The 13,260-nt window shown below is 31.1% G+C and overlaps 1 protein-coding gene across 1 annotated transcript in view; it reads left to right on the top strand.

Moving 5' to 3' along the window:
• LOC107456777 (limulus clotting factor C) overlaps window positions 1-3,446 on the top strand; it is a 44,302-nt gene extending 40,856 nt beyond the window's left edge. The window contains exons 16-18 of the mRNA XM_043046138.2: window positions 89-378; window positions 1,912-2,079; window positions 2,914-3,446. Coding sequence (XP_042902072.1) covers window positions 89-378; window positions 1,912-2,079; window positions 2,914-3,264 — 809 coding nt within the window. The 3' untranslated portion in view covers window positions 3,265-3,446. The remainder of the gene's footprint in view (window positions 1-88; window positions 379-1,911; window positions 2,080-2,913) is intronic.
• Window positions 3,447-13,260: the final 9,814 nt, after the last annotated feature.

The raw sequence follows: 13,260 nt of genomic DNA, 5'->3' as shown, positions 1-13,260 counted from the left end.
TTTCATAATTTAGCAAAAATTCCGTGAAATTTTGTAGTCTAACTTTTGAACGTCTCTTTGTGATTTCATTTTCCTCATTTCATTTCAGTCTGCGGACGATCGGATTCTCCACGATCCCCCTTTATCGTTAATGGAAATGCATCCGATATAGGGCAGTGGCCATGGCAGGTTGGCATAGCACGCCATTTGCCTGATTTAGGACAATGGTTTCTTTTGTGCGGGGCTTCTCTACTTTCCGAACGATGGGTGATAACTGCAGCTCATTGTGTCACCTATGCAGGAACAACGCTTGTAATAGAACCGAACAGATTCCAACTTTATTTTGGAAAATACCATAGACAGGATACTAAAGATGACGAATACGTTCAAGTGAGAAAGGTAAGATGTTATGGACTCAAAACTTATATATAAGAACATCTTAATAGTTCGAGATTCAAATATATACTTTCTGAAAGTGGCAGATCTTTATTATAACATAATACATTTCAGTCAGTGACATTTCTTTTCATGGGATTTCGGTTTTTGCCATATCGCATTTCGTTCCCGTTACTAATTAGATTCATCTATTTTGACAAAGAAAAACATTTCTTGTTGTTCAGTAACGGTTGTGCTTTAATTGATATTCTCATTATAAGGACTTATTTGGTGTACAAATTAGTTCAGTCCGTTTTCTTGTGGTCAAAAATGCATTTACTTCAGAACAAAATGAATTAACAGATTAATAAAAATATTGTCGATCTCTGGCTACTACTTTTTCCCACCTCTCAGGCAATTTTTGAATTCCATCTCGAAAACATGTCTCGTCTTTTGAGGCGATCCAAGTTAGGAGCCAATTTTCGATTTCTGCGAAGGAAGTGAACTGGTGACCTGCCAAATTGTGCTGCATCCGTCGAGATAACCACTAATCAGGAGGAGCAATGTCCAGCGAATACAGCGGGTGCGGTAAAATATCCCACTTGAGCGTTTCCAAATAATTTTTACGATTTTTGAGACATCAGACCGACCGTTATTATGCAGAAGAATAACTTTGTCCTGTCTTTGCTAGTATTCCGGCCGTTTTTCTCGTAATGCACGGCTCAAACGAATCAATTGCAGCCTATACCGATCGCCCGTAATGGAATCACCAGATTGTAGTAGCTCATAGTATACAAAACTATTCACCATTCTTGAAACGTCGAAACGATTCCCTACATGATTTATCAGTTGGAACATTGTCACCATAAAATTCTACCAGCATTCGATGCTCTTCAGCTGCACTTTTCTTACGATTAAAGCAGAAGCATAAAACCTCCCGCAAATGGTGCTTCGTTACCACAAAACTTGACATACTCACCAAAGTAAAGAACGGGGTTTTTGTATGAAACTGAAAGCGATATAAACTGAATCTTATTGACAGATGTTTAACCTCTCTGAAACCACCGAAACCAGCAGTTGTCACTATATAACATTCGTAACAGCAGAGCCATCTTTTAAAAACGGACCGAACTAATTTGTACTCCCAATATATTCCCATTATAGGGGACCGATGTTCCCGTTTTAATGACTAATGCCTCTACTTTGACCTGAATAATAAATTGAGTCAGAATGACAAAATATTTAGAATATTTTTCACGAATTTAAGGTGTATGACGTCATTTTAACTCACCTTATAGCTGAAATTTTTTTATCGTCAGCTCGGAGAAAAGATTTTCTTATGTTTAAGTACCTTGTTCTATTAAATTAAGAAAAAATAGTTCAATGGTAATTGAAGTAATAACATAACTCAAATAATTGAAAAAAATAATGCTGTAGTTGTTTTTTCTCAAATAAGCAAAGCGTTACATCAATTGCGGGAAGATTTTATTGCTTGTGTTTTCATGCAGATCTTATGGCAATAAAGCTTACAGAGCATGTCAATACATCTTTTTTCAGATCGAGGAAATTCACATTCATCCAGATTATGATCCTGGATTAATGGATGCTGATATAGCATTAATACAAGTGGACTCACCCGTGCAGCTGAATAGCAGAGTTCAACCTGTCTGTTTACCCACTGAACAAACCACTAGAGAAAACTTGGTTGAAGGAAAAAAAGGAGTGGTAAGTTTAATTTTTATTTCACGATTTAGATCAAAATTTCCTTTTCTTTTCCTCCACTCTCAATGTAAAGGATGAAAAAGCTGAGAAAACAGCCTACAGAGATACTTTACAGACAATTTGAAGCGAGAAATTTATGTCCTGTCTGAGATCCGCCTGAGGTACCATCCGCACTGTATCCGATTGCTCTGGAAAAGAGTGCAAATCTTTAGAAATTATATGTAAAGGAGCATTCACACAGCATTTGATTTCCCAAAACGAACCTGCAGAAGTGGCACAGTTGGAAGAGTTAAAAATTTTGGAAATGCTCAGAAACTACATGCAAAAGACCATTCGCATTGCATCCGATTGCCATAGATGAACGCGCAGATGTTCAGAAATTATATTTAAGAAGTTTAATGTGAATTAAGAGTTGGCTTCTCTAAAGAATTTTGCCCTCAGTTAATTTTTTTTAAAGAAAATATATTGAATATCAACAGAGTCAAACTATGCAAACTAACTTTGTGAAACAACACAAAATAAAAGATTTATGTTTCAAATATAAAAGATTTATATTCCTTGCGAAACGAAACATGACGAAAAAAATTGGTACTTCACAAACTATTGTTAATAGTTTGAGAGCCTATCGCGCTCGTACTAAAATGCAAAACTTCCAGATCGACACAGATTAAGATAATCGTTACATTTTAGTTGACAGATGGTGTCATCACAGTTTAAAATTTGATAGAATAATTATGAGTTTTAATTTTCTCCATCAGGTGACTGGACGGAGACATATAGCAAATGTTATGTCTAAAATTTGATAGAATAATTATGTGTTTTGCTTTTCTCCATCAGGTGACTGGATGGGGCATGAATGAAAATTCCACATACTCTGAAACTTTGCAGCAAGCAGTTTTGCCTGTCGTTTCTCAATCCGTGTGTGAGAAAGGGTACGAAGATTCTGACTTGCCCTTGACGGTGACGGAGAACATGTATTGCGCAGGATTTGCCAGAGGTCGATCAGATGCTTGCAGTGGTGACAGTGGCGGACCTATGGTTTTCACAGATGATTCCTCACGAGAAAGAAAATGGGTATTGGAAGGGATTGTCAGCTGGGGTAGTCCACAAGGATGCGGAAATCCCAACCAGTATGGCGGTTTCACAACTGTTAGTCAATTCTTGGATTGGATTCACCTTTTTTACTAACAAAAAGCACAAGAAATGTGATCACATTAACCACGGAATTCATTATATTCTTACTGTTTGGTGATAAATGGAATATTCAAATCATATGTAACCATTTCTCCATACCTTTCACCCACAAAATGCATAATTGTACTAATATATGTGTAATTTGGATGACATCAAATAAAAAAAATTATTTTTTATATAAGGTAACCTTTCTTAATCACAATGAAATTCATTGAAACCTGCGCTTCATTAATTAAAAAGAATTTTTTCAAGCAAAATTTTGGACTTTTGTACCAAATGTAATCAATTTCTAAACTATTATTAACAATAATAAATTAGTTTAACATATGTTCCAGTAACCTATGTTCCTATGAATTAGTTTAACCTTTATGCTTTTGAAATTCTTTCTTATATATCTCAGTCTTATATATCTCTATCTTATATATTTTATTCCCTTTACTTTCAATTTGAAAAGGATTTTATTTTAAAACTCATTGAAACATTTCTTTAAAATTTTATTCCATGTGTGTTGAAGAGGCTGAACTCTTAACTTACCAATTTGTATATGCCCTACATCTTTAGTAAAAGTATTTGTTAAAGTTTACTTTTGTAATGTATTTGCGGGGAAATCGATAAAGTTTAACAAATGTGTTTGCAGTTTTATAATTTTTTTTAAATAAAAATTTTTTTACGGACATTTTTATAAAGTACACGAGTTACATCACATGAGTTTAATTACATGAGTGTAAATTTCCCTAATGAGATTTGGAGTACATTACATTTAAGTTCATTTATAGTAGATAAGTTCTGTGACAAAGAACTGGTGAGGCTCGCTTCGAATTCTCAATACTGTCAGTGAATAACATGTAAAGAGTTGAAAAGTTTAATTTATTTAAATGCCAGAGGGTGGAAAGACCCCCCTACACTTTTTTTAAATGTAAACAAAAGATTTAGAGTTAAATAAAACGTTTTAATAACGATCATTTACTTATAAAACAAAAGTATTATATAATACTGTTCTTATTATATATTTAACACTAAATTTTTACCTGAACTAGAAAAAATGAGAATCCAATTGATGCAATTTAGGAAGACTGTTCGACAGATGAAGTCCTTCAATTTCTGAAAATTATGATTGGAAATTGGAATATATTATAATTCGTTAAGTTTAATTTGTAGTAGTGCTGCCATTTATTTCTCTGCAGAATTATTTTAAATGTTAGAAATAACATTTTTACCAAATAAATACTTATCACGTCATACAAAAAATGTGAACTGCAATTCTTCGATCGAGTGAATGTGTACAACTTCTAAGTTGAAAAACCCCGAGTCTACTCCACGGCCTCCCCCCCTTTTACAGAACTCGACCATTGTTCATTTTTAGTACAATTTTAAACTCAGTAATCAACTTTATATGTTCTGTTCTGATAAAATTAAAGATCTCCACTATTCGTTGTTGTTGTTACTAATGTCACTTGACAATATCAGCAAGCCCGCTACGCGAAATCCTGCGATTTTAAACCAGAGGGTGCATTTCTTGTTTTTCAGTAGCGCCATAGAAATCGATTTTAGACAAACACATTAATTTTTATTATAAATGTATGAAATGTATTAAATTACTATATTACTAATTTAATAAGTCGAACAGATTTTTTTAACCTCAGGGACTTCTCCAATTACTCGCTAACACCAGAAACTGCCGATGCAGTTCAATTTATATCACTTAGCTAATTCCTGTAATGCCTCAAGTTTATTTATAAACAATGAAATGTAGTACAATAAATTTCATAGCTGATTTTAATTAATTTTTTATACCTGCTTTGCATTGTTCGCCAATTCTCGGAACTGCTTGTTCAGTTCTATCCAGATAACTTGCGCCTTTTATCTGTATCATCCGTAGCAGGACGGAGTACCAATAAATTGACAAAAAAAAAAAAAATTGTTCTAATGGATTGATATTCTCTCGTAAACGAACACAATTTTACAGTTTGATTAAAACAAATTTAATTAGAGATTTAATAAAAGTTAGGCATATTGTCCATCTACAAATATAAGACAGGAGTTAGGTATTTACAAAAGATCATATTTAAAAAAGTTACATAACTGCTGCTGGTTTTCCAAAATTAAATTCCGCGGTGCAGTTAAAAACTTCATTTATAAGTATTCGAAAAAAATTAGGACGGTAACAATAATATTTTGATATCAGAGTATTTCCTTAGAAAGATACAAAATTTTCTAATGTTTAACCTAATGGTTTTGAAGTTGTGCGACTTGTGATTTTTTTTAAAAAAAATTTTGGAGGCTGTGGCGACAGTTGCTTAAAATAGTTAAAATTATAGAGAGATACATTCAATCAATTTCCTCCATTTTATCTTTGAGATTGTCTAATCTGAAAAAGCCTTTTTTCTTTCGACACATTTTAACTGTTAAATGTTGTTGTTTTCGCGTATGATATGATACTCGTCTTTCACAAACATACATGTATAAAAATATGTAAATTTTTTTCTTTTCGAGTGTAAATAGAGAACTTTTAAAAATTAACTTAAACTCAGGATTTCCATGAAAATCACTTAGTAACATTATAAGAAGTCAAGATGGTTGTGTGGTTAAGGCTCTCGTTGAAAAGAGCTGGATTTCGATCTTACTTGCAATAAGCTTAGATTGCTATATTGTAAGAGTTTGTCAATATATCTTCAAAATTAATTAACCAAATATAAAAAGTTGAGAACCCACCTATGGAACACTCTTACCTAAAGGAAAATAATTCAAAAAATAATGTCTTATAATTACAACAACAAAAAAATTATCATTTAATTTAAAATTTTATCATTTAATCATTTAAAATTTTGAACTATAAAGTTTTGCAACATCTATATTTCTTAAAAAAAAATGCACTAGTTACTTGAAAAATACAAAATTTAAACATTGTTGAATAATTCAGGAAATATATATTACAAATGAAAAATGATTTATATAAATTTTTATTTCTCATCATTCCCGAAATTCATATCAGTTGGAAAAAAAACGTTTCCTCGAAATTTTAATGCTAACCTTACCTGCATTTATTGTTTACGGCGGAAGTTTAGTGGAATTGTAGAGAATGGTACCCTGTAAAACAGAGGTGTCAAACTCAATTTTGCAGAGGGCCATATATTAAATTTAGAACGTGTAGGCGGGCCAGATTCAAATAAAAAAATGTACTGAACTATTATAACATTTTATTTATCTAATTTTATGGTATATAATATACGGTTGTTAAAAATCATATCAAAGTTATAAAAGATGGTAATTATTTTGAACTCGAGAATCCAGATACCTGACTTCTCTTGTTTTCAGAATGCGTGTTGCATGCTTTTTTAATTCCGGGTAGTTATCCAAACTCTTGAAATATTGTCTATAAAATGTAACAGCGTTAACCTCTTTAAATTTCTCTTTCAAAATACTTTCCGATTGAAGATTTATCAACTCCATTTGCAAATGAACTGGTGCCTGTGAAGCTTCAAAATTGAATGGATTGTTGAAAATTGGGAATTCCGTTTCATTCATTTTGTGGAAGTCTTCAAAACGATTGTTGAATTCCGTGATCAGATTTTGCAGAAGTTGTGAATACTGATCCAATTTCTTCGGTTCACTGTGCCAAATGATTTTAAATGAGGGAAATGATCCAAAGTTTGATTTTTTACCTGATTTTTCCCACAGCCTCAACTTTGTTTCAAAGGCTTGAATACATGAATACATTTGAGTGACAATCAGATTTTTACCCTGTAACTTTACATTCAGATCAGTCAAGTGTTAATTCATATCTACCAAAAAGACACAATCAATCCATCAGTCATTGTCATAATTAATTGGGTTGTCTTTTTCTTACATGAAAGCTTGAATAGGGTCACGTAATGCAAAAAATCTATCTAAAATTACTCCTCGACTGAGCCAACGACCTTCAGGGAAATAAGGGACATCAGAAAAATTTTCGTCCAAATCTTGTAAAAACTGCCTGAACTGTCGGTGATTTAGTCCTCTGCTCCTTATAAAATTTGCTATTTTAATTATAGGTAGCATAACATGGTCCATTTTTAAATGATTGGATGCCAATGATTCCTGGTGAATTATACAGGGAAATCCCACAAAATTTCCTGATGTTTTCTGTTTTAATTTAGTTACAACGCCCGAATGATTACCAGCCATGACAGGAGCGCGTAGTTGTGCTGCTAAGTATATTCCAGTCGAAGATTCCGCTTGTTGCTAAGAAATGGCGTTACTGTCTATCTCTCTCGCTTGTCTAGGCACGCGCTGCCCTTGAAATTAATTATAAATGTAGTGTGCAAATTTTAAAACTTCCGTAGAGGAATCGAGTGAAGTCTAAAAGCTCTAAAAAACACGATTCTTCTTTCTGTGACATATCGCGATCGCGGGCCGTATTGATACGAACCGGGAGCCGGATGCGGCCCGCGGGCCGGATCTTTGACATGACTGCTGTAAAACATTCCGCATCAAATTACGGTAAATTAACGGTACTCAGGTTGTCGGTACGTGTCATCATAAAATTCATTTTTAACAGAATATATTACGGAAATAAAATCGTATATACCATACATTTTATAGTAATATTTACATTGAATTCACTGAATTACACTAATTAAAAAAATATTACTGTAAAAATTACTTTATAATATTGTACTGTAAAAATGAATTTAACGGTAAAATGGATTTTAAGGATTATACACCGAAAGCGATGGTATCTTATTCCGTAATTTAATACGGAATTTTTTATAATGCCGGAAAGTGTAGAGAGTTTATGCAGTAAAAAATTAACAATTTTTTTTTACAATGCAGAGGCCTTATCTTGTAATTGGGGATTATAAATTTGAAACCGTGAACAATTTTAAATACTTGGGATCTGAAGTCAATAGTCTTAACAACATCCTGCCTGAGAGCATGAATCACAGCAGCTAATCGATGTTTTTTCGGTCTTAAAAAGTATCTGAAATCTAACTTCATCAGCAGAAAAACAAAGATTCTGATATACAAAAGTTTGATGAGACCCATTCTTACTTTCTCTGCTGAGACTTGGATAATGACAGAAAAAGTAAAGCACATTATTTCTGTGTTTGAAAGAAAAATTTTAAGAAGCATATTTGGTGGCCTTAAATGTAACAATATCTGGAGAAGAAGAACTAACTCCCAACTTTACATACTATTTAAAGAACCTGACGTAGTCAAATATATTGCAATTCAGAGAATCAAATGGGCGGGGCACCTATCAAGAATGGATAATAACCGCGTAACAAAAAAGATCTTCTCTGCCCGACCATTAGGCACTCGAAAAAGAGGAGGACCTAGTCTTAGATGGCTCGACTGCCTCGAAAGTGATTTAATTATTCTAAAAGTCACAAATTGGATGTCTCCGGCCAAGTGTAGAAGAGCCTGGAGTTCAACTCTGCAGAAGGCAAGGGCCCATCCTGGGCTGTCAGGCCAATGAAGAAGAAGAAGAAGAGGCTTGTACCAAATTGGATATACCAAACCAAATAAAACAATGAACCCAAGCATTCCTTCATTGTGTCATTCAAAATTATCTAGCTTTTATTATCACCAGCTGAGTTATTCACTGGGACTTTATTTTTTTTTCAAAATTGAAAAAGAATTAAGTGAAAGAATCCTGTGTTTTCTGTCAATATATTTTTTCTCGTTAACTTCTCTTTTTACTGTTCATCATTTTTACACTTAAAATATATTTTACCTTTTAACTCGTTTTTTGTTACATAAAATTTAACTATATATGTTCTGATTTGCACTAATCATTTTATTAGAAAAATAGGCACCATTGGTAGCACAATATTAACCCTGTAGTAAAATTTTTATGTCTTTTCAGTTATTCCTTATAAATTGATACTTATATAAACACACATGCCGGTTCAATAACTAAATATATTTAGCTTCTGTATTTAATTTTAATACAAAATCATCAAAATGCAAAATATAATAACTACACTTTCTCAATTAATAAATACCTGAAAAATTATTTTGTTAACTAGTTTACTTTTTCAAAAGTTATCTTTTTGCGATGTTATAAAGGTGTAATCGTTTCAAAACATATTATGTCGTCTCTATTAGAAATACTAAAAAAGCAATTTATTGAAAATAATTATATGTTCTACAAATTTACCTGAATTAAAAATATTTTTTTTTATCTCTAGAACCTTATAACAGAAGTTACTTTATGCCTTAACATTAGATTCGACTGTTAAAGAGTTTACTTAATTAGTTCAATAAAGTCTTTATGTATTTTACCTTACATTATTGTATTAGTTTAAGAAATACGGAAGAATATCATTACCCAGAAGATAGTTTAAAAAATTAAGAAATATTTTTTTAAAAAAATTTCCTTTTAAAATTTTGACAAGTTAAAGTATTCCCTGGAGTCAATTTTGCATTAACCAGAAATATGGTAGTTTTTATCTCTGAGACAGCTAATAGAATTTGTTGTTAATCTTTTAGAAATATATTACAGATACATTAACATAATAAATTGGTGTTTCAAATAAAGAGCTGAAATACACAAAGATTTTCAGGTATTTTTCGCATTAGCTCAGAGATCTGTATCAAATATCCAACATCAAATACAGGTTATTACGAATATTAATACCCAAGATTGAAATCAGAACATTTATATAATGAAATTATTTTATTTGGAATTAGGTCATCATTTAACTCATCACTATTACTGGCTAAAAAAGTCATATTTAAATTGATTCCATAGTGAATACATAATTATAGTGTACTATTTCATAGAGTAGCATATTAATTAAGCTTATGAGTAAAGTCCTTGTAATGAGCGAAAGCACTTTGAATAACCAACCTAGCTATATAATCTTACTATATACTTTTTATCCTTCTATCGGATTTCAATACATTGGAATATGAAGGGCATACTATCAGATATGTTAATTAATCAGATATGTTTTGAAACAGATGAAATCAGATGCAAGAAATACCTTATCTCACTAAATAAACATCGCTTTATTCGATAGTTTTATACTTTTGATCCTCTAATTGTAAGTTATATAGTCATAATCTGTAAAATATTATTTGAAATCGGTTATTTAAGTACACACAATAGAACAAAGTACATTTTTACAAGAATTTGTAAAATATTTTTTTCCCATAGTTTTCAAAATTTAAATGCATTTTTTCATCAAATAATATTTAGTTTTCGAGAAAAGGAATTTGCTCTCTTTTCTTGGTTCATTTTTCTTTACTTGTGTAAATGATTCTCGAGAAATGATTTTTTTAAAAAAAATACGACATTTAAAATTTGATAACTCCCAAACTATTCGACCAATTTCAATCAAATTGTGTATTTTGTCATACAAAATTTCTCACTTTAAAATGATGTTAAAATGCGTTATCCTTTAAATTTTAAAATTTTCAATTACACTTAATTTAAATAATTTGTATTTAAATATTGTATCTTCGTTGCCTCGACCCTCTTCAACATCGACCTCAACTGCTGCCATGACACTCTTTATACCGAAAAAGTCAGAGATGTGGCCAGGGCTGTGCTCCATGCCTTCGATCCCATTTGACTTGCACTTTAACTTTTCTGCATTTGTCAAACGAAAACAACAACAATAAAGAATATAACTAAACCACACACTTTTTTTCAAATCTAAGGTATGATATTTTCATTGTCTTATAAATAAATTTGTTTTAATTTTCAAATAAATGTAACAATTTTGCTTTCTATTAATAAATCGCCATTTTTTAGAATAATTCTCTTGACTTCGATACCATTTAATGAACTCGTAAAAATTAAGAAAATGTAGAACTGCATTTCGTAACATAAATAATAATGTTATTTGTTTTTGGTTTGCTTACTGTTTATTCATTTGTTTACTCATAATTACTCAAACTTTATTTACTCCTGAAAACAATAATCTCTGTCAACTTAGTTTCATTTTATATTTTATAACTTTTTTTCAACCCCCAATTGCCCATTGAATCCAAAATATTTTCTACTATATAATAATACATTTTGATGTTGCATGATATGGTTGATGACATTCAAAAAAGAAATACTTCCAAAATGAGTAGCATAACTTTAATTTATAATTCAACACATCTTATGACAATAGTCACACGGAGAAATCATTACGGTTATATCCTTGTTCTACTTACATTAACTTGCTTCAAAACAGCTTGCTTACTTAAAATCACATTATTAAGATAGCTTTAAAAAGTAGAACTGCGTAAGTCAATTTAAAATTTTATCCCTTATTACCAAAAGCGGTCTGAAAACATCAAGCAGACGCTTTTCATAAATATCAGCCGCATGTTTTGAATTCAAGTTATCGTCAAAATATTTGTCTTTATAGCCTTTTTGATTAAATTGTTGCAAACCTGCTGTTGTTGTTGTTAATTTACGTTGCACTAGAGCTGCACAATGGACTATTGGCGACGGTCTGGGAAACATCCCNAACCTTAACGACGTATTTAAATAACAACCTCCTTTATACCTTTCAAATATACCTCGTTTATACCTCGATTTTTTCATAAGGGTGACGTCTACTTTCTTAGTTAAATTCACTTTTCAACGCTGTGTCATTATTAAATGCGTGACAATGTGGATAATTTTAAACCGAGAAATTCCAATGTGCCATTACTGCAACGAACAGAAAGAAAATACTTCAAATTTTGGTGTTTATCCCCAGCAAACCCGTAATTGTTTTCATTTTCTATCAGAAATTATTTTACCATACAAAAGTGATTTTATTTTTTGAATTGTTTTTTTCCCCTCAATGTTAAAAATTAATTATCCTTATGTGAGACCCAGGTAATCCAGCTTCACGTAATATTAAGCATTTTAGCCTAATGTCGATACGTTTCATCTAAATTTTCGTAAAAATTAGTTGATTCATGGTAATTTTTCATAAAAATATAATTTCTTAAACTATTTAGTAAACTTCCATTGTTACTGCTCTCTGAGGTTTCAAATTTGTTTGTTATTGTTGAGTTTTCTTTCATTTTAATTACTTCTAAGCAACAATACTTGACAGAATTCAATATTTTTATTTTTATTTTAGTGCATTGTTTAAATGGTTCTTAAAACATTGTTGCCAAAAATATGCCTTTGTTGTTCACACCAACAATATAAGAGAAAATATTAAATCCTCATTCTTATTTGAGCTTTTATAAGTGAATAACGTCTTTTTTGACAAGTGACTTATAATTTGTGAAAATGAGTGAATTATTTCGTTTTGCTGTTCTTAATCACTGGCAAAAAGAGTTGAAAAGGAATCCAAGGCCTTATCGTAATTATGAAAATTATTAATTTCTAAAATTTTAAGTAAGAGATAAATTTCGAACTATCACCAAATCTTGATTAGGATCTATCTAAGACTTTTTGGTACTAAGCAGGAAGTGGTGATTTACATTATTAGAAGTCTATATTATTTTGTGTTAGATAATCCCTAACTTCTTCAATTTGTGATTTCATTCCATAAATGTTTTAATTTAATCTTATTTGAAAATTGTTGAAACTGAATTGAATTAAATACAAAAATTCTTCCATAAATTGCATGCAGAAGTATTAAAGAATGAAAAACTTCAATGAGAAATAGAAAAGAAAAATATAAAAAAAAACTGGTGTTACTTGTACAAATACAAATATATTATTACCTTTTAACGGTCCAAAATCCGATATTTTTTGTGAAACAGTTTTATATTCTGAAGAATAAAAATAATTTTTTAACGCTGCAATTTATTTTTCCTTCATTAGAAATTACTTTTATAATGCAATTTCTTAAGGGTTTTAATTGATGCAATCCATGATGCACTAAACTGTAAATCATTACAGATTAGATTACGGTAAAAGGTACTTCTACTTTGGGTGCATATCATGTGTAAAATACATGACATCCGGAAAGGCACTACTTTTTATCACGAAATCCGTTTTTACCGGAACCTGTTATGGATCGAAAAATTTTGCAATAACTATTACCGTAAAATCATTGA

The sequence above is a fragment of the Parasteatoda tepidariorum genome, chromosome 4 (genome assembly GCF_043381705.1).
Source record: "Parasteatoda tepidariorum isolate YZ-2023 chromosome 4, CAS_Ptep_4.0, whole genome shotgun sequence".
NCBI classification, from domain to species: domain Eukaryota; kingdom Metazoa; phylum Arthropoda; class Arachnida; order Araneae; family Theridiidae; genus Parasteatoda; species Parasteatoda tepidariorum.
This window is presented reverse-complemented; position numbering and strand designations above follow the sequence as displayed.